This window comes from Ascidiella aspersa, chromosome 1, assembly GCF_963924565.1.
Source record: "Ascidiella aspersa chromosome 1, kaAscAspe10.2, whole genome shotgun sequence".
Taxonomy (NCBI): Eukaryota; Metazoa; Chordata; class Ascidiacea; order Phlebobranchia; family Ascidiidae; genus Ascidiella; species Ascidiella aspersa.
The window spans coordinates 20839492-20862401 of record NC_139447.1 but is presented as its reverse complement, the minus strand read 5'-3'; the positions used below and the strand labels follow the sequence as shown (position 1 = coordinate 20862401).

General features: G+C 34.2%; 1 protein-coding gene and 1 pseudogene across 3 annotated transcripts in view; one reads left to right on the top strand and one right to left on the bottom strand.

Annotated features, from left to right (window-relative positions):
* The window catches only part of LOC146168233 (kinesin-like protein KIF23), a 57393-nt gene that overhangs the window by 3708 nt on the left and 30775 nt on the right, over positions 1-22910 (bottom strand). The window contains exons 7-21 of one of the 3 annotated variants that reach the window (XM_083383273.1): positions 22688-22855; positions 22499-22611; positions 22267-22388; positions 21764-21900; positions 19067-19232; positions 18047-18215; positions 16273-16362; positions 16020-16187; positions 13673-13818; positions 13518-13580; positions 13340-13450; positions 7609-7764; positions 7374-7541; positions 6646-6739; positions 1685-1824 (exon numbers count right to left, since the gene is read on the bottom strand). In XM_083383273.1, the coding sequence (XP_083239399.1) occupies positions 1685-1824; positions 6646-6739; positions 7374-7541; positions 7609-7764; positions 13340-13450; positions 13518-13580; positions 13673-13818; positions 16020-16187; positions 16273-16362; positions 18047-18215; positions 19067-19232; positions 21764-21900; positions 22267-22388; positions 22499-22611; positions 22688-22855 (2011 nt within the window). The remainder of the gene's footprint in view (positions 1-1684; positions 1825-6645; positions 6740-7373; positions 7542-7608; positions 7765-13339; positions 13451-13517; positions 13581-13672; positions 13819-16019; positions 16188-16272; positions 16363-18046; positions 18216-19066; positions 19233-21763; positions 21901-22266; positions 22389-22498; positions 22612-22687; positions 22856-22910) is intronic. The other 2 variants (XM_083383274.1, XM_083383275.1) reach the window with 2 other exon arrangements.
* Positions 10903-11533, top strand: LOC146168235 (uncharacterized; annotated as a pseudogene).

The window sequence follows — 22910 nt, the reverse complement described above, 5'->3', positions numbered from 1 at the left end:
TGCTACCAGGTTGTAGAACCAAAATTTATTTTCAAAATCATCCAGTGAAAAACAAGCGTTTATTTAATTAATTATGTCAGGTTTGGGCCAAACATATATTTTTATAAACTTCATTTAAGTAGGAATATTTACGAAAGTAGAAATAAGATGCAATTGCTTTAAACTTATTCGTCAAGAGTGAATAAAAAAAATGAAAATCTTCCGTGTAACTAAAAAATATTTTTGTGTATTACAAAATTGTTGCATTTAATGCAGGGTGGCCCACCAAAACTTCCGAAGTGGCCCCAAACTTTACATTTGTACTTAACATATCACAGTTTACAGCACTTTTTTTCATGCTATGCGTACTATTGCCTTATGTGAAAAAGTAGAACAATGAATATTTAGACAATATTAATATACCTGTTATTATGATTTAACGATACAATGTGGGTGTTTAAACCAGGGCTGCAGAGTCGGACTCAGGACTCGAGTTGGTTTATTACACTGTAGTAAGACTCTAGCAAAGTGAAAAGGGCACAATCTTTAAGTTGTCAAGGTGGAATAGCTAGAACATTTTCTAACCACAGATGGTGGTAGGAGTTGGATATGAAGACAGGAAATAAAATCAGGTACAACGCGAAGCGGCGTCACTGGCACCGAACTAAGCCCGGCCTATAAGTTCCTTGTTTCAAATAAAATTTGGTGAAATACATGCTGAGTCGGAGTTTGGGACTCAACGGATTCAGCAAATTGACCTGAATCAGACTTGGACTTCAAGTTGATTTTTTCATCCAGAGTTGGACTTACCTTTTTTTTAAATTGTTTTTTTAATTCAATGTTTTGCCTTTGGGTGTGGCAAGTAAAATCAATAAAACGTGGATCTATACTTTTTCACATAATGAGGCAAGCGAAGACGGAAATTATTTGATTATGCTTCATTATAGGATTTATCACAAAGCTCTTTGTGTAAAATTAGTATATAAAGGGACAAATTCATATACATCTATCAGGAATTTTCACTAATATTTTTATATGCTGATCTTCCCAACTTTATCTTATTTTTTGCATATTTATTATAGTTTCATCCGTTTTGTCACTTTCATTTTAGATTTACAAAAGTTATTGTGGATACTTTGAAAACAGAAGAATATACTGATTTTATCAAATGTGCTAAAATTCATATTTTTATTAAAAAATATATAAAATATATGTTTTCAATGGCCGAGTCTTTAAAATTAATGGTTTAGTTCATTACCTAACAACTTAGTTTCTATTTTTTAGTTCATTTGCAGTTATTAAAAAATAATGAAACGCACCAGGTGCAAGACTATTGTTAAAAACACTACAAACTATTTTTGTCCAAAATTCCGTTTATGGGATCAAATAATCAAATCAAAAATCTTAAACCGCTCATAGAGTGGAGTTTGCCTAATACTTTTGATATGCATATAGTGAATGCAATGTAATGCTGCAAGAAAGTAAAGTACAATCAAACAGACATAAAGCAACTTGCTAGCCTTCTTGGTTATCAAGTGTTAAAACAACCAATTTTCATCTACGATTATATATTTATATATTAAGATGGCATTTTGTGTTCAGTAATATGCTCAAAGGGATAATGTTATCTTAATAACCATGGTCTTACTAAGGTCAGCATACCACTATTTATAAATATAAATATTTTTCTCATAAATGAACTCACCTTAACTAGTTGTGTTTCAATTTCACCATGTTTATCTTCTCTTTGATGAGTGAGTAGGTACTTGTTAGCACCAGCAACATCTTTCGGTGATGGTACATTTACCACACGTGTTGGTTTGATGCATGGTTGCATAATAGTTTCTAAACACCAAAAACTTTGTTTACAAACAAAACTTTATATAAGATATATGCACACCTTTTGGTGTGTTACAGGATATGTTCATCAGGGTTTTAAGGTGTGACATCATAAAACAAAAGCATAGATGTCACAATAGTAGAATAACTTTGTAAAATGGATGTTTTTAACAAGTTGTGCTCAACTGATGCATCAAAAACTTTTTAAAATTGGAATGTCTGTACCCCGCTATAAATAAGAAGAATGTCCATATCACCCTATAAATATCATCCCTTAGAAAAATATTTATTTTGTGTGGAGTTCAGAAATGTTCAAAATAGAATATCGGATTCTAAGGATTTGAATCTCATGTAATTTAAATCTAATCTTATGTGCAAAAGGTTGCTACAGATTAGTACATTTGCGATGTGCTGTTTGCTTAAGCCATGTTTAGTTAGCAATTTTTGTGGCAATTAATTACTTGCAAATTGTGATAAGCTTCACAAAACCACTATTACATGTTAAATAAAAGAGACAATGGGCTATTCAATAAAGAGACTGACTTAACAAACAAATAAAAAAACGCTGTCGAAGAACATACAGAAGCAACATTTAGCTTAAAAGAACATTAGAATTTGATTGCAATTATTCAAGATTTTCAGCAAAGTTGTTTGTCTTTACAATGGCGATACTTTTGCAGAAATGCCAATATTTCTGGGTTTGCGTTGTACTCTCCTGCATATGTGTGTTTAAGCAGGTCAGTAAAACAAGCTGCTGTAGCTCTAATCCAGTGTTTCCCAACCTTTTTTACACTAGTGCCCCCTTGGGCTCAGTATTATTTCATATCGCCCCCCTCATCTTGCTTTACAGTAAAGTATTATATTAATCGTTGTCTAACATCATATTGTCTTCACTTTTGTTTTGATAAGCTGTCAGTGATATTTTAGGTTGCCTAACATACATTCACTATTGGAATTTATACATACATTATTTTACCAGGTTATGTCATTACCAGGAAAAATTCATATCTTTCTGCACCAAGACTTTAAATCCTTTTCTAGTCGTGGGCCGCAACCAAACTCATAAATGTCTCTGTGGGCCGCGCAAAATGTTAACAAAGAAAAATGTTAGAACAACTGTGAATCAGGCGGGCCTCGGATTTTTTTTATCCATACTACTAATGAAAAAGTGTATTAGTGTTTGTTAATGTTTGTAAGGCCGGGCACACGTGGCGAGCGAACCAAGCGCGATTTTTTGGGGGTATAACGGCATTTCTTTTAAATATCCTGCTAGTTTTTATTACATTGGCGAAAAAATAAAAAATGTTATAAAATCTATGTCTAGTATTTTTGAATACGTTTTCCGTTTGTCCGCGACACACTTGGCAGCCTTCCACGTCCAAACGGTAAAGAAGCGCTGATCTAGTCCAAAGACAGCATCAAAACGTAAACAAACTGGACGTAGAAAGATCATTCGGGCAGCGCAAAACTTTTTTGCCCGTACTAAGTTAAAATAGTCAAAAAGTATTTAAAATGGACTCGTGTCTAGTTGTCAAAGAGTCGGCGGGTAGAGGGCCGCAGATTGGCAACCCCTGCTTTAAATATACAAACATTTTGCCGCGTATAAAACAGTGAAACGCAACAACAACCAACAGCTTTACATAAGGAAGCCAATTATTACGTAACAATGGTCGGGAAACTACTACAAGTTCGCAGTACGGAAGTTGTCATTTAAGGTTAAAAGTTACCTACGTCCTACAGTGCTGTTTGTTACTATTTTTATGTGAACTTTTTATAAAATTTTGATATAAGTACTTTCATGTAACGCCCCCTTATGTGCGTTCAGCGCCCCCCAAATCATGAAAAGACTCAAAACGCCCCCCTTGGAACTCGCCAACGCCCACAGGGGGGCGGTACTGCCCACGTTGGGAACCTCTGCTCTAATCCATCAATCAATTATACTAAAAAAAAGTTATTAGGTTTAAAGTAAAGGTTTTTTCAGTAACATTGGCTTACCAGTAAGTCATGTTTCCGCTGCAGCACATCTCAGTGCAAGGAAATTTAGAAACATGTAGTAAACTAACAGTAGTGGCATCTTTAAATAAACTTGCCATGCTCTACAACCCTACAGATGCTGCAATTGCTATCTCTTGTCAATAGGCTACAGACGATCCCTGATCTGGATTTGCATGTGCAAAATCTATCAAACCTGCTGCTAAAAAATTTCAACAATCAATTCTAATCACTCATAGTATGTCCGAAAAAACCCTAAGCCAGCCTTTACTAAAGCCAGCAGCCATCACCATGGTGTGCATAATATGCGGTGTGACATAGCAAAGAAGTTAGATATAGTCCGGTTATCTAATGACACGATTGTTATGTGCACTGCTTCTATGTCACCGAATGTCGAAGAACAGTTGATTTCTTCTATAAAACAATGTCAAGAGTTTAGCTTGCAAACTTACGAAAGTACTTACATAAGCGATGATGCTTAGCTACTTAAACGTTTATGTCTGCTACCTTAGTGCAAACAATTTGAAACGAGGCTTTTTATGTTGCGAATCTATGGCAACAACCACCAGAGGTAAAGATATTTTGCTTTGGTCAACTTATTTATGACTGTAGAGGGATTAGAGTGGATAAATTGCTCCAGTATTTGCACTGATGAAGCTCCATTCATGCTTGGATCCGCAGAGGTTTTACGTCTAGTGTAAAATAAATTAATCCTGATGTAATAATCAATCACTGCTTCATCCATCAAAAAAATGTAGCATTTCGCAGGCTTTCAACTGAATTAGAAAATGTCATGCTGGATGTAATCCACATAGTCAATTTCATAAAGGCAAAGTCTTTGAATTCGAGACAAAACTATGCAAAGATTTTAATGATGAATTCCAACACCTGATATACTTTTGTGATGTGAGATGGCTATGTCGTGGCTAAGTATCAGAGAGATTTGTCACTTGTAAGGATATTCCAGGATTTTCGTTAAAGAAGTATAATTTGGTGGAAAATTTGCTGATCAAAGGTGGCTTGCCTTTGTAGCATATCTTTATGATGTCTTTTCTCAGTTAAATGTCTTGAATCAATCTTTGCAAGGACCAAACATAAATAATGTTTGTTGATGTATATGAAAAACTGATTGCTTTTGGGAAAAAGCTGAAGTTGTGGAAGAAGATAAAGTTTAAAAAAAAACAGCATCATTTCCTGTTCCCGTTTATGGAAAGATATGGAGGTGTGCTTTGATGATATCCAATTTGTCAAAGTCAGGCATTTAGCTTCATTGATTCGATAATCCCTAAAAATGCAGAAGATTTGAAATGGGGTGCGCAATACATTTGTTATTTATGTTGATGCCTAGCCTGAAAGCTACCAAAGCATTACTGGATTTGAAGAGGAATTCATTGACGTTCAGTGCGACAGATCATTGATGAATAGATTCAAGAAAGAAACTCTTGGTCAATTTCGGACAAAAACCAAGAACAAAAAAAGAATAGTTGCATGCACGCAGTAACAGCTCTCTTGCCAAAGTTGGAGCAACAGTACAAAATCAAGGCTCACCTTAAATAAATTAAAACTTTTATGTTTATATTAGATTGTCTTATTTGTGTGAAGCTCACTTATGCTTAGAAAAAGTTGTGTAAAAAAATTGGGTCGCCTCAGCATCGCTATTAATTAACGTTTAGTATTTGGGTTGCCACAAAAAAGGTTGAGAAGCACCAACTTAAGTCACTGTTGTTTTAATAAAAAAAAAAGTACTTAAAACTAATAATCATTTTGTTATGTCAATATGGCAATAAACTGGAATTGCTTCTAATAAACTTTGTGATTCATCAAGAAACCAGCAACATTCCAAGCTACTGTTTTGAAGCTATCAGCTTTTATTAGAATTTCACTTGTTGCGCTAAATATCCAAGCATTAGTCATGTGTAAATCTGTTGTCAACTATTACCTTCTAACTTTGAGTGTAAATGTTGCATGAACCCAGTTTGCCCTAATAAGGCTAGATTGGCAGTCCAACATTTTTCGTTTTATCAATGTGTAATCGATCAAATTTACAAAAAATACTTTTTCTTACGCTAAGATTAACTTATTTTAAACAAATGGTACATCGGATATGGCGTTCAGGGACACATGTTTGGGATGCACATTGATTTCAGACTGAAACAGTTTGAGCCAGAGTTTCCCAAACTTAATTCTGTCAACCACAATTATTTATATTTAAAAATTTATAACCATTCTTGTTTGACAGTGATAAACAGAACATTTTTTCTTGTTGCGTTTCTTCACACATTTAGTCCACCTAGTTAAGGTATGGACATCGGTAAGTTGAATGTCAGAAGTGGTATAAATTACCCCAAATTTGTTGCAGGTTCAATGTATGTAGAGCAACATAGACTCATACATATACATCGAAGCAACATGGTATGAAAATTCCAATTGCAGAACTTAGTGGATTAGAAAACACATTGAAAAAGACAAGCTTTGTTTTGTTAAACTGGAAAGGAATCACTCCTCAATCCAAAAGGCTATTCGGCATGATGATCTTGGGATCTTCATTTGTTTATTTAAGATATAGTAGCAAAAGAGTTTACAAGCTTAAAACAAGATTTGACCACAAGTGCATTCTGTAATGGCTGTAAGGGTTACGCTCTCAGTCACAGCACTGTGGTGGCGGCTCTCAAGACGCCATATCGAATTAGGGACATTTAGTACAGGATTCCGTAGTAATAAAATGAAAAAATGTACAAAAAAAAACAAACAATAACAACACGGTTTAGTATAACTGAAACATAGCTCTATCAAGACCCAAGTTAACAGGCAATTGATATATGTGGGCAAATTTACCAGTTGGCAGTGTGGTGTTTGGCAAGTGTGCAAGCCAATTATTGGTGCTACTTGATCTGGATCGTCGATGTTTGGCTGCAACTGGGGGTGCAGGCTGCAAATAAAAAATACACTACTTGAAAAATATATATAGATGTAGTTTATATGATTATTAAAATAATGGGTTTGTATTTACAACAACAATGATCATTCGCTTTACCCTGTGTCTAAAGGCTTCTTCCTTGTTTTTATTCACATATTTACAGCCCAAGGAGTTTGTATTTTCCTGTTCCAGAAAATCTTCACTGTCTAAATAACTATAACAAAACTGCCTGGTGGCAACATGGCTTTCCTTCCCAGTCTCCATTCTCTGCAGTAACAATATTGCAAAATATCTATGTTTTCAAGTAATAATAATGCTGGTCTTAGAGTTAATAACTGACCAAAAACTTCCAACAGAATAGGTAAATTAATTTATAAGATATAAAAAGCGACAATAAATAATAAACTGTTGAAATTAAAAGCTCAAGAAAACCTGCCACCATAATGAGTCTAGTTAAATAAATTCCGATTAAGCTTCTTAACTGCCTTTTAATAAGATTTTTGAACTATTCATTGCTAGACTTGGTAGTCTCTTGGTATACTACATTTTTATTTTACAATTAAAACTTTCTCTTTTCCTATATAAATAACATGTTGTAAACCATAGTTAACAAGAATATTATAAGTTATACATTAATATATTGTACCTCTAGTGATGGCACAGATGAAGCAGATGACTTTTTCTTAAGTGGTTGTCGAAGGTCATTGTCAGAACTTGAAATATGTCGAGATTTGTTTAAAGTTTTTGTGTCTTTTAAAAGATTTTCAGCCGATCTTGAGCGCCTTTTGTGAACCAGTCTTGAACGACAACTCTCCTTTAGATTAATAGGTCACATTTGTTTATCCAGGTATAAAAACATAAAATAATTGCTATTTATTTACAGAAGTGCTTGCTGTTGGAGGTAATGGAGTTGCCCTTCTTGTGACAGTTCGACCCTCACGTCCATCTGTAATTATGTTTTTCAGTTGACGAAGTTGCTCATTCTTTACCCACATTTGCTCTTGCATGTGGGTTTGAACATTACGAACTCGTTTTTCCTGTACAAAATATGTTGTTTAACAAACATTGTATATAGTACCGCTATAATTTTGGGAACATCAAACTGCTATTTTGGGGCATACAATTTCTAAGATTAAGTCAATTGTCCTCACACAAGTTTATAAGACTGTTCTACGAACCCATGCAATAGAAAATAGAAAATTCTAATAATTTAAATTCCTTTATAATCTAAAGATTTGTTTCGCATGTTAACTGCTTTTGTTGAGAAAACAGTTTATCTTAAACATACCAAACTAAGTCCTAAGATTACACCACAGTTTAAGCTCTTTTAAAAAAACTCACAAACATCTTTGACATATGGCTTAAAACAGAGGTTCCTAACTGGGGAAGTTTCCCACTAGAGGAAAATTTTTAGTTTACAGGAATGAAATTAAAGTATTATGTTTGAGTTAATTGTTATTGTCTAATAATTAATTGTGCAAAGCTAGTTCTATCGACAATGTTTTTAATTCAACATAACTTTAGTACAAGGACCACTGAGCGCCTCAATGGACATGTTATTTCACTCAACCAACTTTATGCCTTTTGTACCGTGCGCTTCAATGAGGGCAGGATTAAGGTTTTCATGGACCTGGGAATGTATGGTAGTCAAAGGCCTATTGGACTGTTTTCATTCTGTTTATTGTTCCAACCACAATTAACATGAAATAACTTTGCTTTATTCATTTATGGACAATCTTGGACATGTAATTTCATTTAACCAACTTTTATACCTTCTATAAGGTTGTGCTTTAGGAGTGCCAAAGAGGCAATTGCTCTCCAAAACTTTCCAAAACAAACTTTTTTTGGGGGGGGTTTACGATATTGTAAATTAAGTATACATTAAAAATCATGGTGCTTCTAAAACCACTTTTATTTAACCTTTTTTATGCGACCATAAGCTGGTGTCATAGAGTTTTGAAAGCTATACAGCTAGGCATCAATGGCAATGAAAGTTGAACATTTGCATAAATCATTTAATTTAGCATCTTCTTTTATCCAACATGTCCTGCCTACATCTAAACAAAAGTTTTCAAATAAACACAAATATTTAACCGACTTGGAGAGGGACTTTTGACCAGTTAGCACAATGTGTATGCACAAAATTGCAAGTTATTAACCAAGCCTACTTCTGAAAAAACAGATCCAGTCTAGTTCCAGGATTAACATTTCGTGCTCATTTCCAATATTATCTGTGCTTATTTTTTAGTATAATGTATTAGAAAACACTAATGTGTTATTTCTAAGAAACATGCTTAGATTTGAGTTGTGTGCTTCGTTTGTCTTGAGTTATATTTCTAGGAATGTTTTTCATCAATTTAGACGCTTAGACAAAGGCATGCTTATCAATTTTTTTTATTCTGTAAAAACAATAGTTGATTGTTCTGTAAAGTGTAAAGTACACACCCTACTTTGTGTGGTACCTTATCCCTTGTGATCATCTAAACTTTTCAATTTAAAGTATGTGCAGGGCCTAAATGAATATCTGAAAATGATTTTGCAAATGTAAAAAAATAAAACCTATTACTTTATGCTAAGCATAAACTAGCTCACGATATTATTTTAAACATTGCCAATTCACAATTTAAAAAAAAACAATAATTTGTGTAGAATATCGTAAAAGCTTGCAGTGAATAATTTGTGCAGTAAACTAAGTATGTTATTATTGAGTAGTGTGCTTATTTTTTTGTATACATACTTACTTTCAAAGTAAAGCAAAAATATCATTTTCGTGACTGAGTATACTGGTACCTAATATTACGGAATATTTTTCCTGCTTTGCATTGTTCATCATTCCACCTACAGGAAGCCTTATCTGAATATCTTACTACTACAAGTAAATAAATAAACCTAAATTGATTGTATAATACTAGATTGGTAAAATAGTAGGTTAGCAATAAACTAAAACACTTGGTCATAAGAAACACTGTAATATGTTTCTTTCATCTGGAACAGTTTGGGTCATATGGCTGCAAAGATCCGAAAAAACATGTGTGTGGTGTGTGGGTGTGTGGGTGTGTGGGTGTGTGGGTGTGTGTGTGTGTGTGTGTGTGTGTGTGTGTGTGTGTGTGTGTGTGTGTGTGTGTGTGTGTGTGTGTGTGTGTGTGTGTGTGTGTGTGTGTGTGTGTGTGTGTGTGTGTGTGTGTGTGTGTGTGTGTGTGTGTGTGTGTGTGTGTGTGTGTGTGTGTGTGTGTGTGTGTGTGTGTGTGTGTGTGTGTGTGTGTGTGTGTGTGTGTGTGTGTGTGTGTGTGTGTGTGTGTGTGTGTGTGTGTGTGTGTGTGTGTGTGTGTGTGTGTGTGTGTGTGTGTGTGTGTGTGTGTGTGTGTGTGTGTGTGTGTGTGGTGTGTGGTGTGTGGTGTGTGGTGTGTGGTGTGTGGTGTGTGGTGTGTGGTGTGTGGTGTGTGGTGTGTGGTGTGTGGTGTGTGGTGTGTGGTGTGTGGTGTGTGGTGTGTGGTGTGTGTGGTGTGTGTGTGTGTGTGTGTGTGTGTATGCTGAAACACTGATCTTATCATTACTAACCCAAAACTTTATTTCTTAAGATTGCCCCATACCAAAATATCTCTCCCCACAAATAATAAGAAACGAATTATATGATTTAACAGGGCATTAACATTTCATGGACTAGCCAATTATTTGCATAGGTAAACAAATATTGGCCTTCGTCATTGGTGTTATCATCAGTTGTAACAGACTTTTTGGTCTGCCAGTTGTTCAGATAACAACATACATTACTTGCTCAGATGCCAGTGTGTGCCAGATAAGTTGTTTTGAGTTGGAATTTTTTTTGCATGGTAGATACTTTGTACCTTGCAGCAAACTTCTACATGTAACTTAGGCTGAACCTTAAATATATTCAATGACTACACAATGTAACAAAAAAAGATTTTTTTTTGTTCCCAGGTTCTAATCGATTTTTCCCTATTGCTTAGGACCAGTAAGTGTCGAAAATCAACTTTATTTCATATAAACTTTGTTTTTGTGGTTTAGAGAATGAAATTCTAAAATCGCAATATTTTTGAGAAAATATATCAAAGATATGGCTAAAGAGCATTCAAGATGGATGTTAATCACTTTTAAATGTTAATATACTCTGCAATATTTGCCATTTTATAGATACTTCTGTTTGTAGGGTTGATTTTTGAGGTGTTGTATAGAAAATATTATGATTTTCTATTGATAATTTTTCAACAACATTTTGAGTACTTTCAAAATGCCTAGTAGCTGCAAACACTCTGCTGATGCGTTTTGTTTCATTTGTGGACAATTTATCAAGACAAGAGCGAAGAAGCACTCAGTTTTGGCTTCCGTTAAGATGTGTGAAGCCTACAATGCTTATTTTGGAATGCCTGTTGGAGACCAAGACAGACCTTGACTGTAAAAAGACTTTGGAAGGTAAGGTTTCATCGATCATATTATTTGGGCTAATCTTAATTATATTGAAATTGATCTATTTGTATGTTTATAGTTACAGCAAATTAAGAATTGGTTATTTGTTTTTAGGTTGGTATCGAGGGGAGAAAAGGGCGATGAAGTTTGCTCTTCCAAGGGTATAGCGGGAGCCAACGAACCACACAGATGACAGCTATTTTTATATGGTTAATCCATCCCGACGCAGAGCTGGAAAAAAACGCTCCTCCTATTGCTTACCCAAATATTCCTTCCTCAATATCTCCGGTGCCACATTCAGATGAACTGCCAGTGCCTAATCCCCCCCAAGAAATGAGCAACTTTCAAATGATGAGTCCACCACCGAGGAAGAAGATGTAGATGTTGCCATTGATGAATTTATTCGATCTCCTTAGTTGGAAGAGGGAAAACCATATTACTATAATCAGAAAGATCTGAATGATTTGATCAGAGATCTTGGTCTGACCAAATCTAATGTGGAGTTGTTGACATCTCGAGTTAAGCAATGGAACTTGCTAGAGTAGGGCTACCACAGAACACTACAAAAAGCAAATATGGCCAAAACGAAACGAATTTGTTGTTGGAGAGAAAAACGTAAAGCAAACTCGGTTGATTAACCCAAACAAAGTGCTTATGTCCCCTTCACATAAAACTTGGCCGTAATTTGTGAGAGCATTGGATAAAGGTGGTGACGCATTCCAGTTTCTCCAGAACTTGTTTTCTGAACTATCAGAAGCTAAAGTAAAAGCTGGTGTATTTATTGGCCCACAAATTAAAAAGATTCTCAAGTCGAATGATTTTATCCAAATGCTTAATGATGTTGAAAAGAAGGCTTGGGATAGCTTTGCAGATGTGATGAATGGGTTCTTCGGCAATAACAAGGAAGATAACTATGCCGAGCTCGTTGCCAATTTGGTAAAGTCGTATGGAAACATGGGGTGCAGAATGTCCATGAAAGTACATGCTTGATGCTCACTTGGACGAGTTTAAAGACAATATGGGAGCTTATTCAGAAGAACAAGGGGAGCAATTCCATCAAGACATAAAAGATTTTGAAAGGAGAAGCCAAGGGCAATATAATGAAAGCATGATGGGAGATTATGTCTGGGCCTTGATGCGGGAAAGTGATGTAGAGTACAAAAGAAAATCCCGCAAAACATCCCATTTTTAACTGATTTTATACTTGAACTGTTTTAGCCTGAAATATTTATTTAGTTTTGCATTTAACATTTAACGATGGTATTGATTCGGATACAGTTAATACATTTATGTGCAAATTTCCATGTACCAAATGCCTGTGCTTTGTGATTTGATTTTAATAACAAAAATTCTAATTCGTTGCCTATTGTTATGCCAACTCAGAATTAACCCTTTGCCAGACAGAAAAATAGGCTGTAATTTACTTTGCGAAAAAGCAATCGATAGCCTACGACTAACGCGTCAGAATATTTAGTAAATACATTGATAGAATATAACTTCTTAGTCGATGCCAAGCGATTAAAAATGGACTTACAGCGATCAAAGACAGTTTGGTAAATATCCATGTCCTACAGGGTAAATCAGTATAACCATGCACAATATTGCACATACTAGCAAATTCAAAAAATTACTCTCCTAACCACAAAATCAATGTTTGGAATGAACTATATTGATTTTTGGAAGTTTCTAGGTGAGAGAGATCAGGAAATATCAATTAGAACCCGGGAACAAAAATCGTGTTACACGGTGCTATTCAAAGACTGTTAAAAAAGCATAAGATTTGTCAAAGACCTTTCAATATGCAAATCAATCCTCTGTGGCAACCCTCATATCTCAATAAATATTTTTTCATTGATATTCCACCAGAATCATTGCTTTTTTCTATTTACATTCAGGCATGTAAAAATGGTGATATTTCCAACAGAAATATTGGTAATAGGACTAAACTTGTTAGGCAGCTAGGTTTTTTTGATGTCCTAATTCTACCAATTTGATTAATCAAACCTTATAATTTAAATAAATGCAATTTAATTACATAGATTTCAAGAAATATTTCAAATATCTGTAACAATAAAATTATAAATTGTTTAAAGCCACTCTATATATAGTTGGTTGAGGTTGGTATAGGCTCAACATATTAGTTTTAGGCAATTCTGCAAACAGACACAAAGCAATAAAAGTACATACACATAACTTTTCCACTTGCGACCTTGTGCTAGCAACAGTTCCCCGTAACTTTGATTCCATCTTTTTTGTTTCCATTTGAGAATTCTTTAATTGCACTTCAGTTTCACAAAGCTAATAAAGATATTGTTAGCACATATGTTAAATAAATAAAAATGAAAAATAAAAGAACTGTATTTACTTGGTCTTGTAAGTTTTTTTTATCCTTTTCAAAAACTTGTGTTGTTCTTGTCAATACTTGATTCTGTAAACATGAAACACAGTTATTTATAAAATACACTTTAGTGCTTGAACCTACAAAAAAAGCATTTTTATATTGCAATTATTCCATTGTACCTTTGATTCCAGCTTCTTAACTTGTCTTTCCACCTTTAGAATATCTTTGTTTTTGGCTGAGAGCTCCTCTGCACACTCTCTGAGTTTTTCTTGAAGCTCTTTATCGTTTTGGGTGCTTGAAGTTAAGGTGGAACGAAACTGAACCGCTATTTACAACATTAAGAAAACTTTTTTAAATATGACGTTGATCAGAGTAACTATTTTGAAATATGTGTTGTTCGGATCACAAAAACCAAATAAAAAAATAAATTGAATAAAATCATGGTTGGTACTATTCATGGTGTAAAGGAATTTAACAAACTTTTGTATACCAATGACATGTAATTAAACTAAAAACTGAAATTGCTTGTTATGATAGAAAAATATAGTTGCCAACTTTAATAGAAATAGAAGTTTCTGGATCAGGATTAAAAAATTCAAGTATGTAATACAGGTAACACTTTTCCGTATTATTTTTATTATTTTAATGGCTACCAAGCTTATGCCTCGGTTACAAGTGTAAACCCTAAAGACAAAGCACTGAAAATAGAGAGGGCCACACTGACATCAACTAACACAGTGCTTCCCAGTTCTCAACGTTTTTCAGTTCGCGACCCACTTTTAATGCAAGTTTTATGGGGTGATCCACAATGAGATATGACCAAACAAATAAAGTTACATAAAACCTGTATCCTCAATATTGGCGCACATACGGAAATAGTTAATGCGACACAACTTAATTAATTGGATTTGTGATATTGTTGCATAAATGTTGCATAATGGCAATGCAATAATTTACCTATATAATAGCAAACTGTAACATTTAGAAATGCTTCGGACCAACCTGAAATAGTTTTCAACCCACTGGTTGGAAAGCACTGAACGAACATAAACCTGTGCGTATTTTGATTGAATTTAAAAAACATACTATCATCAAAATTTTCTCAAATTATATATTTGTTTGACTGTTTTGGACCATTGCACAATTTTCTGCTTTTTATATTTTTTATCATATAGGGCAGGGTGGTCCTAACCCGAGACATCATTGTCAGTGGCCCGCGGAGCACTGTTAAATTATTGCAATGTGTTCCGTTGAAGGTTTAATTAAACAAATATAAGTTACAAAGAAATTGCTAGCATATTTCAAATAGTTTGGATATGATTACGTTTTGCGAGTTATACTAATAAATTAACCAGGTTCCGATCGTTCACCAATTCGGATATAGAGGGTGGCAAGAAGGCCTAATATTTTGTATGGGTTAACGGGCTTCGATGGTAGGCACATCTGTGTCCTATGTCACTTACTTAAATGACTGTTTAGCGAACTTATATGTTATATTTCCGTTTTTCCTGCAGCACCCAAATTTTTTCCGTCTTTTTAATATAAACTAAACATAGAAAGAATGACTTTATTTAAATTACTTTTTTGCCACTTTAAACTAATGAACGATCAAACATATCAAAGTTCTGGAAAGTTTTTATACAGGTAATTTTTAACAAGATAAACAACGCATGGTTTGTTTAGTCAGCGACTGTATTACAGTTTTCAACCTTACAGTTAAGGAATCAATGGCTCTCACAACTCTTTTGCCTAAAACATTTCGTGCATCACAAAAAAATTTTTGCGCCTGGTGCGCACGATTTTTTCGAGCCGATTGCAATTTCATTTGCATATTTGCACACAACTTGAAATGCCTATGCCATTACTTTTTAAATAAATTTTGTGACATCATTTTTGAAGATTCTATGTCCCGACTAAACAAAACTCTTTGATACGCCCTGTCACCCCAACATGCATGTAGCCTTCTATATGTGGCCTGCAAAGAATATTAACAAAATATTGTGGCCCGCGATGCTGTCAACCTTGGACTACCCTGACCTAGGGCACCACAATGTAGGTGTCTATCAACTGTAACAGATTGTTGGGACAAAATATAGGTGAAATTGGTCGTATAAAAGAGGAAATGCAAATAAAAGTATCCCAATCACAAATACTACTACAAAAATTAATAATCTGCTAACTGCGAATTGTTGAACGTTTTTTTAGTTAAATAACTAAACATGCTGTTACAGCAATCTGACAGCACAGGACCATTAATATCACAATAAAAAGTGTTTTTTTTTATTAATATCACAATAAAAAGTATTGTTAATGTTATAATAGGTATCAGTTGGGTTACTAATTCTGAAAGGCTGGCATGCCCAAATTTCCAACTAGATAACTAGATATGTGTTTTTTTATCTTTGCATTACTACATGACTGTCATTAGCAATAAAACAATAGCAATCACAAATTTTACTTTTTTCACACAATTTTGCAATTCATTTGGGCTACTTTGCAGCATCTTTTTAACCAAAGCGAATTTACCTAATGATTTTGTTGCTTTAAATCCTGAATTTTTTTTCAAAATTCTTTGTTTGAGAAATGAAATAAGGTTTGGGATTGTCTCATCATCCATGGAATCCACAACTTCAAGATTGGGAAAACTTTCTGTGACCTGTAAGTTTAGTCCCTCCCACTCTTCTATTTCACAATCTTAAAAAACAAAATTGTCTTGGTATATAATTAATCCAAAAGTAAGGGCTGTAAAAACTGTGTTTATTGCTGTGTTACTACTAACCTGTAGTTGTTGGCGTTGTAGAAGTAGAATCAGAGCTTGCCGTGGTTGATGGCATTCTCTTGTAAATGTTTCTTTTATACAAACGATGCCCTAAAAATCAAAATAGTATAAATGATAATAAACAGAGCAAATATTGATAGACATAAGACAGTATATAAATTGACCATTATATAGGCCTTGGAAATTCCTAAACATTTATTATGTCAACATTAAGTTTATTTCAAAATAGTTAAAAGACTGAATGATATCATATACTATGTGACTGGGAAATTACATCAGGACAAAGAAATCGAATGCAAGTGAGTGGAAGGTGAGCAGGCCGTTGTCCTTAATTGTTTTTAAGTGCATTATTTAAGTTTTAGTGTTGCTGTTTTATTTGGTTAAGTTCGCAATAGAAGGCAGCAGGATCAAAGGTAGAAAAAATGCTTCTGGGAATAAGGAAAACTTATAGCTATGCCTAGGTTAGTTCAAAGTACAATCCAAGGGGATTGCAGAACTTAAGGTTTTGAATCAAGAATGACAAATCCAGAATATCAAATCCTAGTATCTTTTTACTAAATTAACCTCAATTTAGTTTGGAGGGGTGGATTAATCTTAATATACTCTACAGGGCCCAAAGTCACATCAATAAACCACAAAATAATTTGCTAACATGTTTTGTGCAATTGAAAATTAAATTCCTAAATGTTTAACATTCTTCACAAATGACATCTGAAGCAGTTGTGTAAACTGTAATATAAGTACAGGTTGTTCCAAGAACCTAATCTTTTGATCCTGCTTTTTAAAATATTGTTGTGTTTAAGTTCTAGTTTTTTTAACTAACTAATCTGTTAAGCAGTCAAATAATGTACTGCAAAGAATTATAGATGACTTGGCACATTGTTTGGCGCAGATGTTGCGCTACACCAGCGAAAAATGAAGTTCGTTTAGTACAGGGATGTCCAACCGCATTGCGGCCCGCCTGATGTTTATGTGCGGCCCACCACTCATTGTCATTTTCAGTAGCCGTTATTAAAACATTTCATGAGTTCACTCTTAAAGAGCGGGTATTTATATGTTAAGTTATTTTATGGCGTCAGGATATGACGTTACTTATGACGTCACCCCTTTAATTTGAGAGGTTTTGCGGCCAATCGAAATTTTTAAGTTGCAATGCGGCCCATTCTGCTAAAAGGTTGGACATCCCTGGTTTAGTAGTACGTGGCAAAGACATCACACAATGGATTTCTGGAAATTTGGAAATTTGGAAAAAAAATATTACTAAAATATACTGTTGTAACAGATATTTTTGAAATCTTTTCTTTCCAGCAGTCAGTGAGCTAACCACAATACCACTCAAACAAGTTAGTTTGTTTAGGATGGATGTTATGTGAAATAATTACCATATGCAGGAAGGAAGATTTCCTTCAGGTCAGCATGTCATATAAAAAATGTTGACATTTCGACTGAACTGCTACTTTTTGTACATAATTTCAACTAAAACACAGTGGTTTCAAAATTTTTTTCAACACGGACCCCTTAAAAAATTTGGCTTCGCCTGGACCGGCATGAAATTTAAAGAAACTAAAACCAGTAATCTTTAGACAAATACTGGTTTCGGTCAAACAACTGTGAAACTGAAGAGAAGTCTCAATACATTTAAGGAGAAGGCACCAAAGCGCTTTTTTTCAATTAAAAAAAAAAAGTAGTCAACGTACCCCAAAGGAGTCTATGGACCTGAGTTTAACAACCGCTGAACTAAATAAAACCTGAAAAAAAGTTAAATGAAACAAACCTGGAGCCTCACTGTGAGTGTGTTTAGTTGAAATGTGTTGCACTTTCCTTTCCTCTTCCCGTGTTCTTGCCTCCATTGCCCTTTTTTTTATACAATCTCGATCTAGTTTAAACTCCTCTTGGCGGGCAACCTCAACTTGTTGGGCCATCTCAGCAAATTGAACGACATGCTGTGCAGGGATCAAATATGTTATTATGCAACCACAAGCAAAGCAAAAAACTTGATCAAATGCTTTGAAAAATGTAAAATATAATTGTAGTAGCCAAAGTCAAGCTCTTATAAAAACTATCCCCCCTTACAATCCCTAACACTGTCAATTCCTCCCCAGCAAAAATGACAAAATATTCCAAGTTTTTAGTAACTATATCGATGAACCCTGCTGATAGAAAAACAAACCTAAAGTAAAACAGGCAACCAATTTACAAAATATAGTAAAACAGCAATAGACACATATACGCAAATAACCAAGACAGTGTGTTCACAGTTTTTTAAGTTTTTTCTTTCAATCTAATAATAATGCGGTTTCACAATCTTCCTGAAAAGAATAAACTGTTGTTATGTTGTTTATTTTAATACATATTGTTTTGTTTGGTGTTCCACAAAATTATTTTAATTCACATGTCTTCAGTGGCCTAAAAAGGTTGAAAAACACTGGATTAAGGTATGTCATTTTCAAACAGGTGATGTATTTTTTTTAAGCGGTGTCTTTGTTTAAACCAATGATTAGGAATTTAACAAAAATCATTATATATTTCCGAATTTCCTGCCAGTCTACCAATAGCTGCTATTACTCAGGTCAGAGGTGTTTATGATAGGTTTATCTCAGAAGGTATTCAATGAACCCACTTTTAGACAAAATCAGTGCAAACAGCACAGGGATGATAAGTCTCTTCAAAAAAAAACAAAAAATACATCAGGATTTAAATTTAATATTTTACAACACATAGTGTCAGATTGATAATAGTGTCAGGTAATGCAAAATTTAAAGGAAAACTATATTTTACAAATCAAAAAATTTACCATGTTTTCATCATATTCTTGGAGATTAGGATTTAAACAAACAACCATCTTCACTCTTCCATGACCTTCAAAGTAACTTTTGAACAAATGTGTCAGCTTTGAGTTGCGATATTTTACCATTTCACAGGTACCATTCTTTTGATTTTCCCTTAGCTGTTCTAAGCATCTAAAAACAAAGATAAACACTTAGAAATTAATTTAATAAAATATACTATAAACTACCGCAATAATACCTGGAACTTTGAACAACACAAACCTTCCAGCAGTACGCAAGACGTTAAAACAGTTTATGTCTTGAGGCATACAAAAGTTTGTTATATGGATTAGCAAACAATCAACAGAAATTACTCCTAATGTGGAAAGTTAAAATGAACACTTTTAATAATTAAAACATGATAAGTAGGGCAAGTAAAGTCAATAAAGTAAAGTGAATGGAGTCAAATTATCAAATGGCATGAGTTCATAATACAAAGAGTAAGTTTTAAAATCCTAATTCAATAGTCTGTGGTACACTATGCACAGATCTGTAATGTAACTTGATAACGAATTGCAGAGCCAAAAAGGTTGTGTAGATTAACGTGATCTCGAAGATGTTTCGATATAAACTTGTATCATCTTCAGTTATTGTTTCAGTTATTTAAACAGTGACACCTGATCAACACGGAATCGAAATGTCTCAATCAAGATGATGTTGATCTACCTTTTTGCTTTGCAATTCATTCAAAGTTAATACTACAAGAATACCACATACCATGCACTAAGTCAAGACTTTTGTTATGCAAATGATTTAACTGAAGTTAACTAACACCAAATCAAACCTAATATTTATTACAGACAGGCTGCCCTTTAAACAAACACCCTAGTATGTAGCCTGCACATAGGGTTCTTCTAACAGGCTAATCAAGCACACCAGCTCATTAATGAAAGAAAAAAAAATCCACATTGAGATCTACCATACTTTCCTGACTGGATTAGGCACATAACAAAAATTTGCTTATTGCTTGAAATAAAGGCATTTGTAGTCCAATTTAAAGGGAAATTGTTCCCTAAGGTTTTGAGTCACACAGCACAACATGAAATGGTATGCATTGTGCTTTTGTGCTACTTAGATTTGTGCAACACATAGTTTCTAAGGTTCGCTGTGTGAAGTACTTTTTAAAACAACCTATCTGGCACTGCCTTTTCCCCCAAAAAACAATGTGCTTCGCACTTTAGTTCCTTTTTTAGAACGGCACAACAAAATAAATCCTCGCCAACTGTAGTGTGTGGAGTGTTCCTTCCTATTTCGTGCAAAAATATGTTAGATTGAATATGTAGGAAAACAACAAAAAAGTTTTTTTGTAAAATCGGTTTTAAAATAAATTTATTTTTTTGCACCAATTTCTTCGGTTTTCTGTCTAATTCTTCAGCTGACATAGTCGTCTAGCCGCCAGCATTCTGCCATACTGGCCAGTGTTTTCTGCTTGATACTAGAAACCAAGACCAGTAAAAGGAGCCCAATAATAATACAAACAATAGCCATTACTGGCAATCACCGTAAGTAAAACCACACTTTGATGACATGAAATAGATAAAATGGTGAATTACATCATTAATTTTTTTTTCTCAGTTGGTACTGAATAAAGATAATAATATCTCTGAAGCTGAAGCAAATCAATTTTCAAAAATATCTACTATATAAATGACAAAGTTTGTCGACCGGCCGGTCGGTCGACTACCCACATTCGCCAATCGTTCGCTGATATGAAAAAAGAGATAGACAGGACGAGAGGGTAAAATAGAACGAAACTCATGTGCTCCCAGACAGAAAAAAATTGTCTCTTTCTATGAGAAGAAGGAAGTCGCGCATCTCAAACGAGCGCCGTCACAATCCGGTCACACAATTTTTGTATCGTAAGGAAAAAGAAGTCTCTTTCACGTATGACGCAGTTTACCGGAATTATGAGCTTGCATATTATGCAAGTATAAACAATTGCTGTTACAACGTAAAGTTTTACGTTTGTTAGTAATTCTGGATCGATAAATGTGGTCGGTTTTACCATTACAGAAACAAATTACAACATTGCACTTTGATTGCATGTTAAATTGTCACAAATTTTTTAAACCATCGACTGTAACATGCCGCTTTCACACAGGCGGTATCTTTTTAGGGTGATAGTCTTATTGTACCACACAACATTGCTTTTCGGTTACATACTTTGTTGCATTGTATAAAAATACATATGAAAAAAGTAATTTAATTTCACAAGACAAAGAATTGAATTTGGAATTTTTACAGTCACGCAGATTAGAGCAATAACAAGTTATACCACGCCAGTCGATTCAATGTAGCTTCCAAACAGATCCTTATAAGTCAAGGGAAGACAAGATTTACCACACTAAATCTGGGCATTGCAGGAACGCACATAATATATTGCGCTTTTTGCAAATGGCCGCATATTTAATTATTGTTACAAGTAAATACCCTATTTAACCTGGGTAACGCTTCGTCTAGTCCATTACTGTTTTGCTACCACATACTTACTTAACCTGTGAGATTTTCTCCACAATATCATGAGTAAAAATGCACAGGTATTTATCGCTTACAGCTCGGTTATAAAATTTAGATGAATTGCTCTAAATTTGCAAGCAATGTCTGTGTGTGTGTTCTACTGGCAGGTTGTTGGCATGTGGTTGGATCTTGCTGGCTAAAATTACCTGCGTAAGGTCATGAGAGAACTGTTTATATTTCCTGCTTCTCTTAACCTTTCACCACCAGCTCCAGTCCGGCCCATTCTCTCACTTCCAGCAAGATCAACAAGCGACAATTGACTGGTACAAATTAGGCTTTTTTCCTAAAAAAATCAAAATTTTTTTATATAATATAATATGACATAATTATTTATTTTGTTAATAGTTATTCAATTCAAGAAATGTACAAAATATGGATGCCATACATAAATAACCACATTTAGTAGTTTTCACAAAAAGTGATTTCCATTCTAGTACTTTTTTGTAGAACAATCAACAATATATTTAAGCAACAATAGGGCCATATGTTTTCATTAATAAAATATTTTGACAAGAAACAAACACCTGCAGTAACAAAATTTATTGAGAATTTATAACAGAAGTCATGTTAAAATGGTAAGGAAGGGTATAGAAATGAGGTTCAGATCAATAAAGTTAGGAAACACATTCATATGTTGTCATTAACTTACTTGAAGCAAGTCTTCTCCAAGTGGATCTAGTGGTGCCTGAACCAGTCTTATATTAAATATACTATGGGAGCGACTTGATTCAGCATTTAACTGTGTGTGTGCAATACGTCTACGTTCTTGGCCTGTGAATACAAAAGTACAAAATTTTAAATTATATGAAAATTAAAAACAAAGAAACTTAAGTATTTTTATATGTGTTTAACTGATATAGTTTAGTAATATAAAAATTAACCTTGTTGAAAGGCAGCAAACGCTTCTTCAGTGGACTTTACTTCTACTTGAGCCACTCCATATACAAACATGTTCTTGTTTTTATCCTCTCTCAGTCGTTTTGATTGTGGCGGCCTAGGGTTGTGGATTTTTATTAAAGCAACTTCTTTCAGATAATCTCAATAAAAATAAAAAGTCTTTAACAACTTACTTAGGCCTGTTAAACGGATCCAGTTCAACCTCCCCCAGCAAATCATAAATGTAATCATTATAGATTTCCACATAAGAAACAAATACTGCATAACGGCAGTCAGGGTTTATGTTTTCAGATTGACAATGTTCTAGTTCATATCTGATGTCTGGAACTTTAGAGCGCATTCTAAAAAAAATAGCATAAATACTCGTGGTTGATTTTAGAGCACATTCAGGATTTT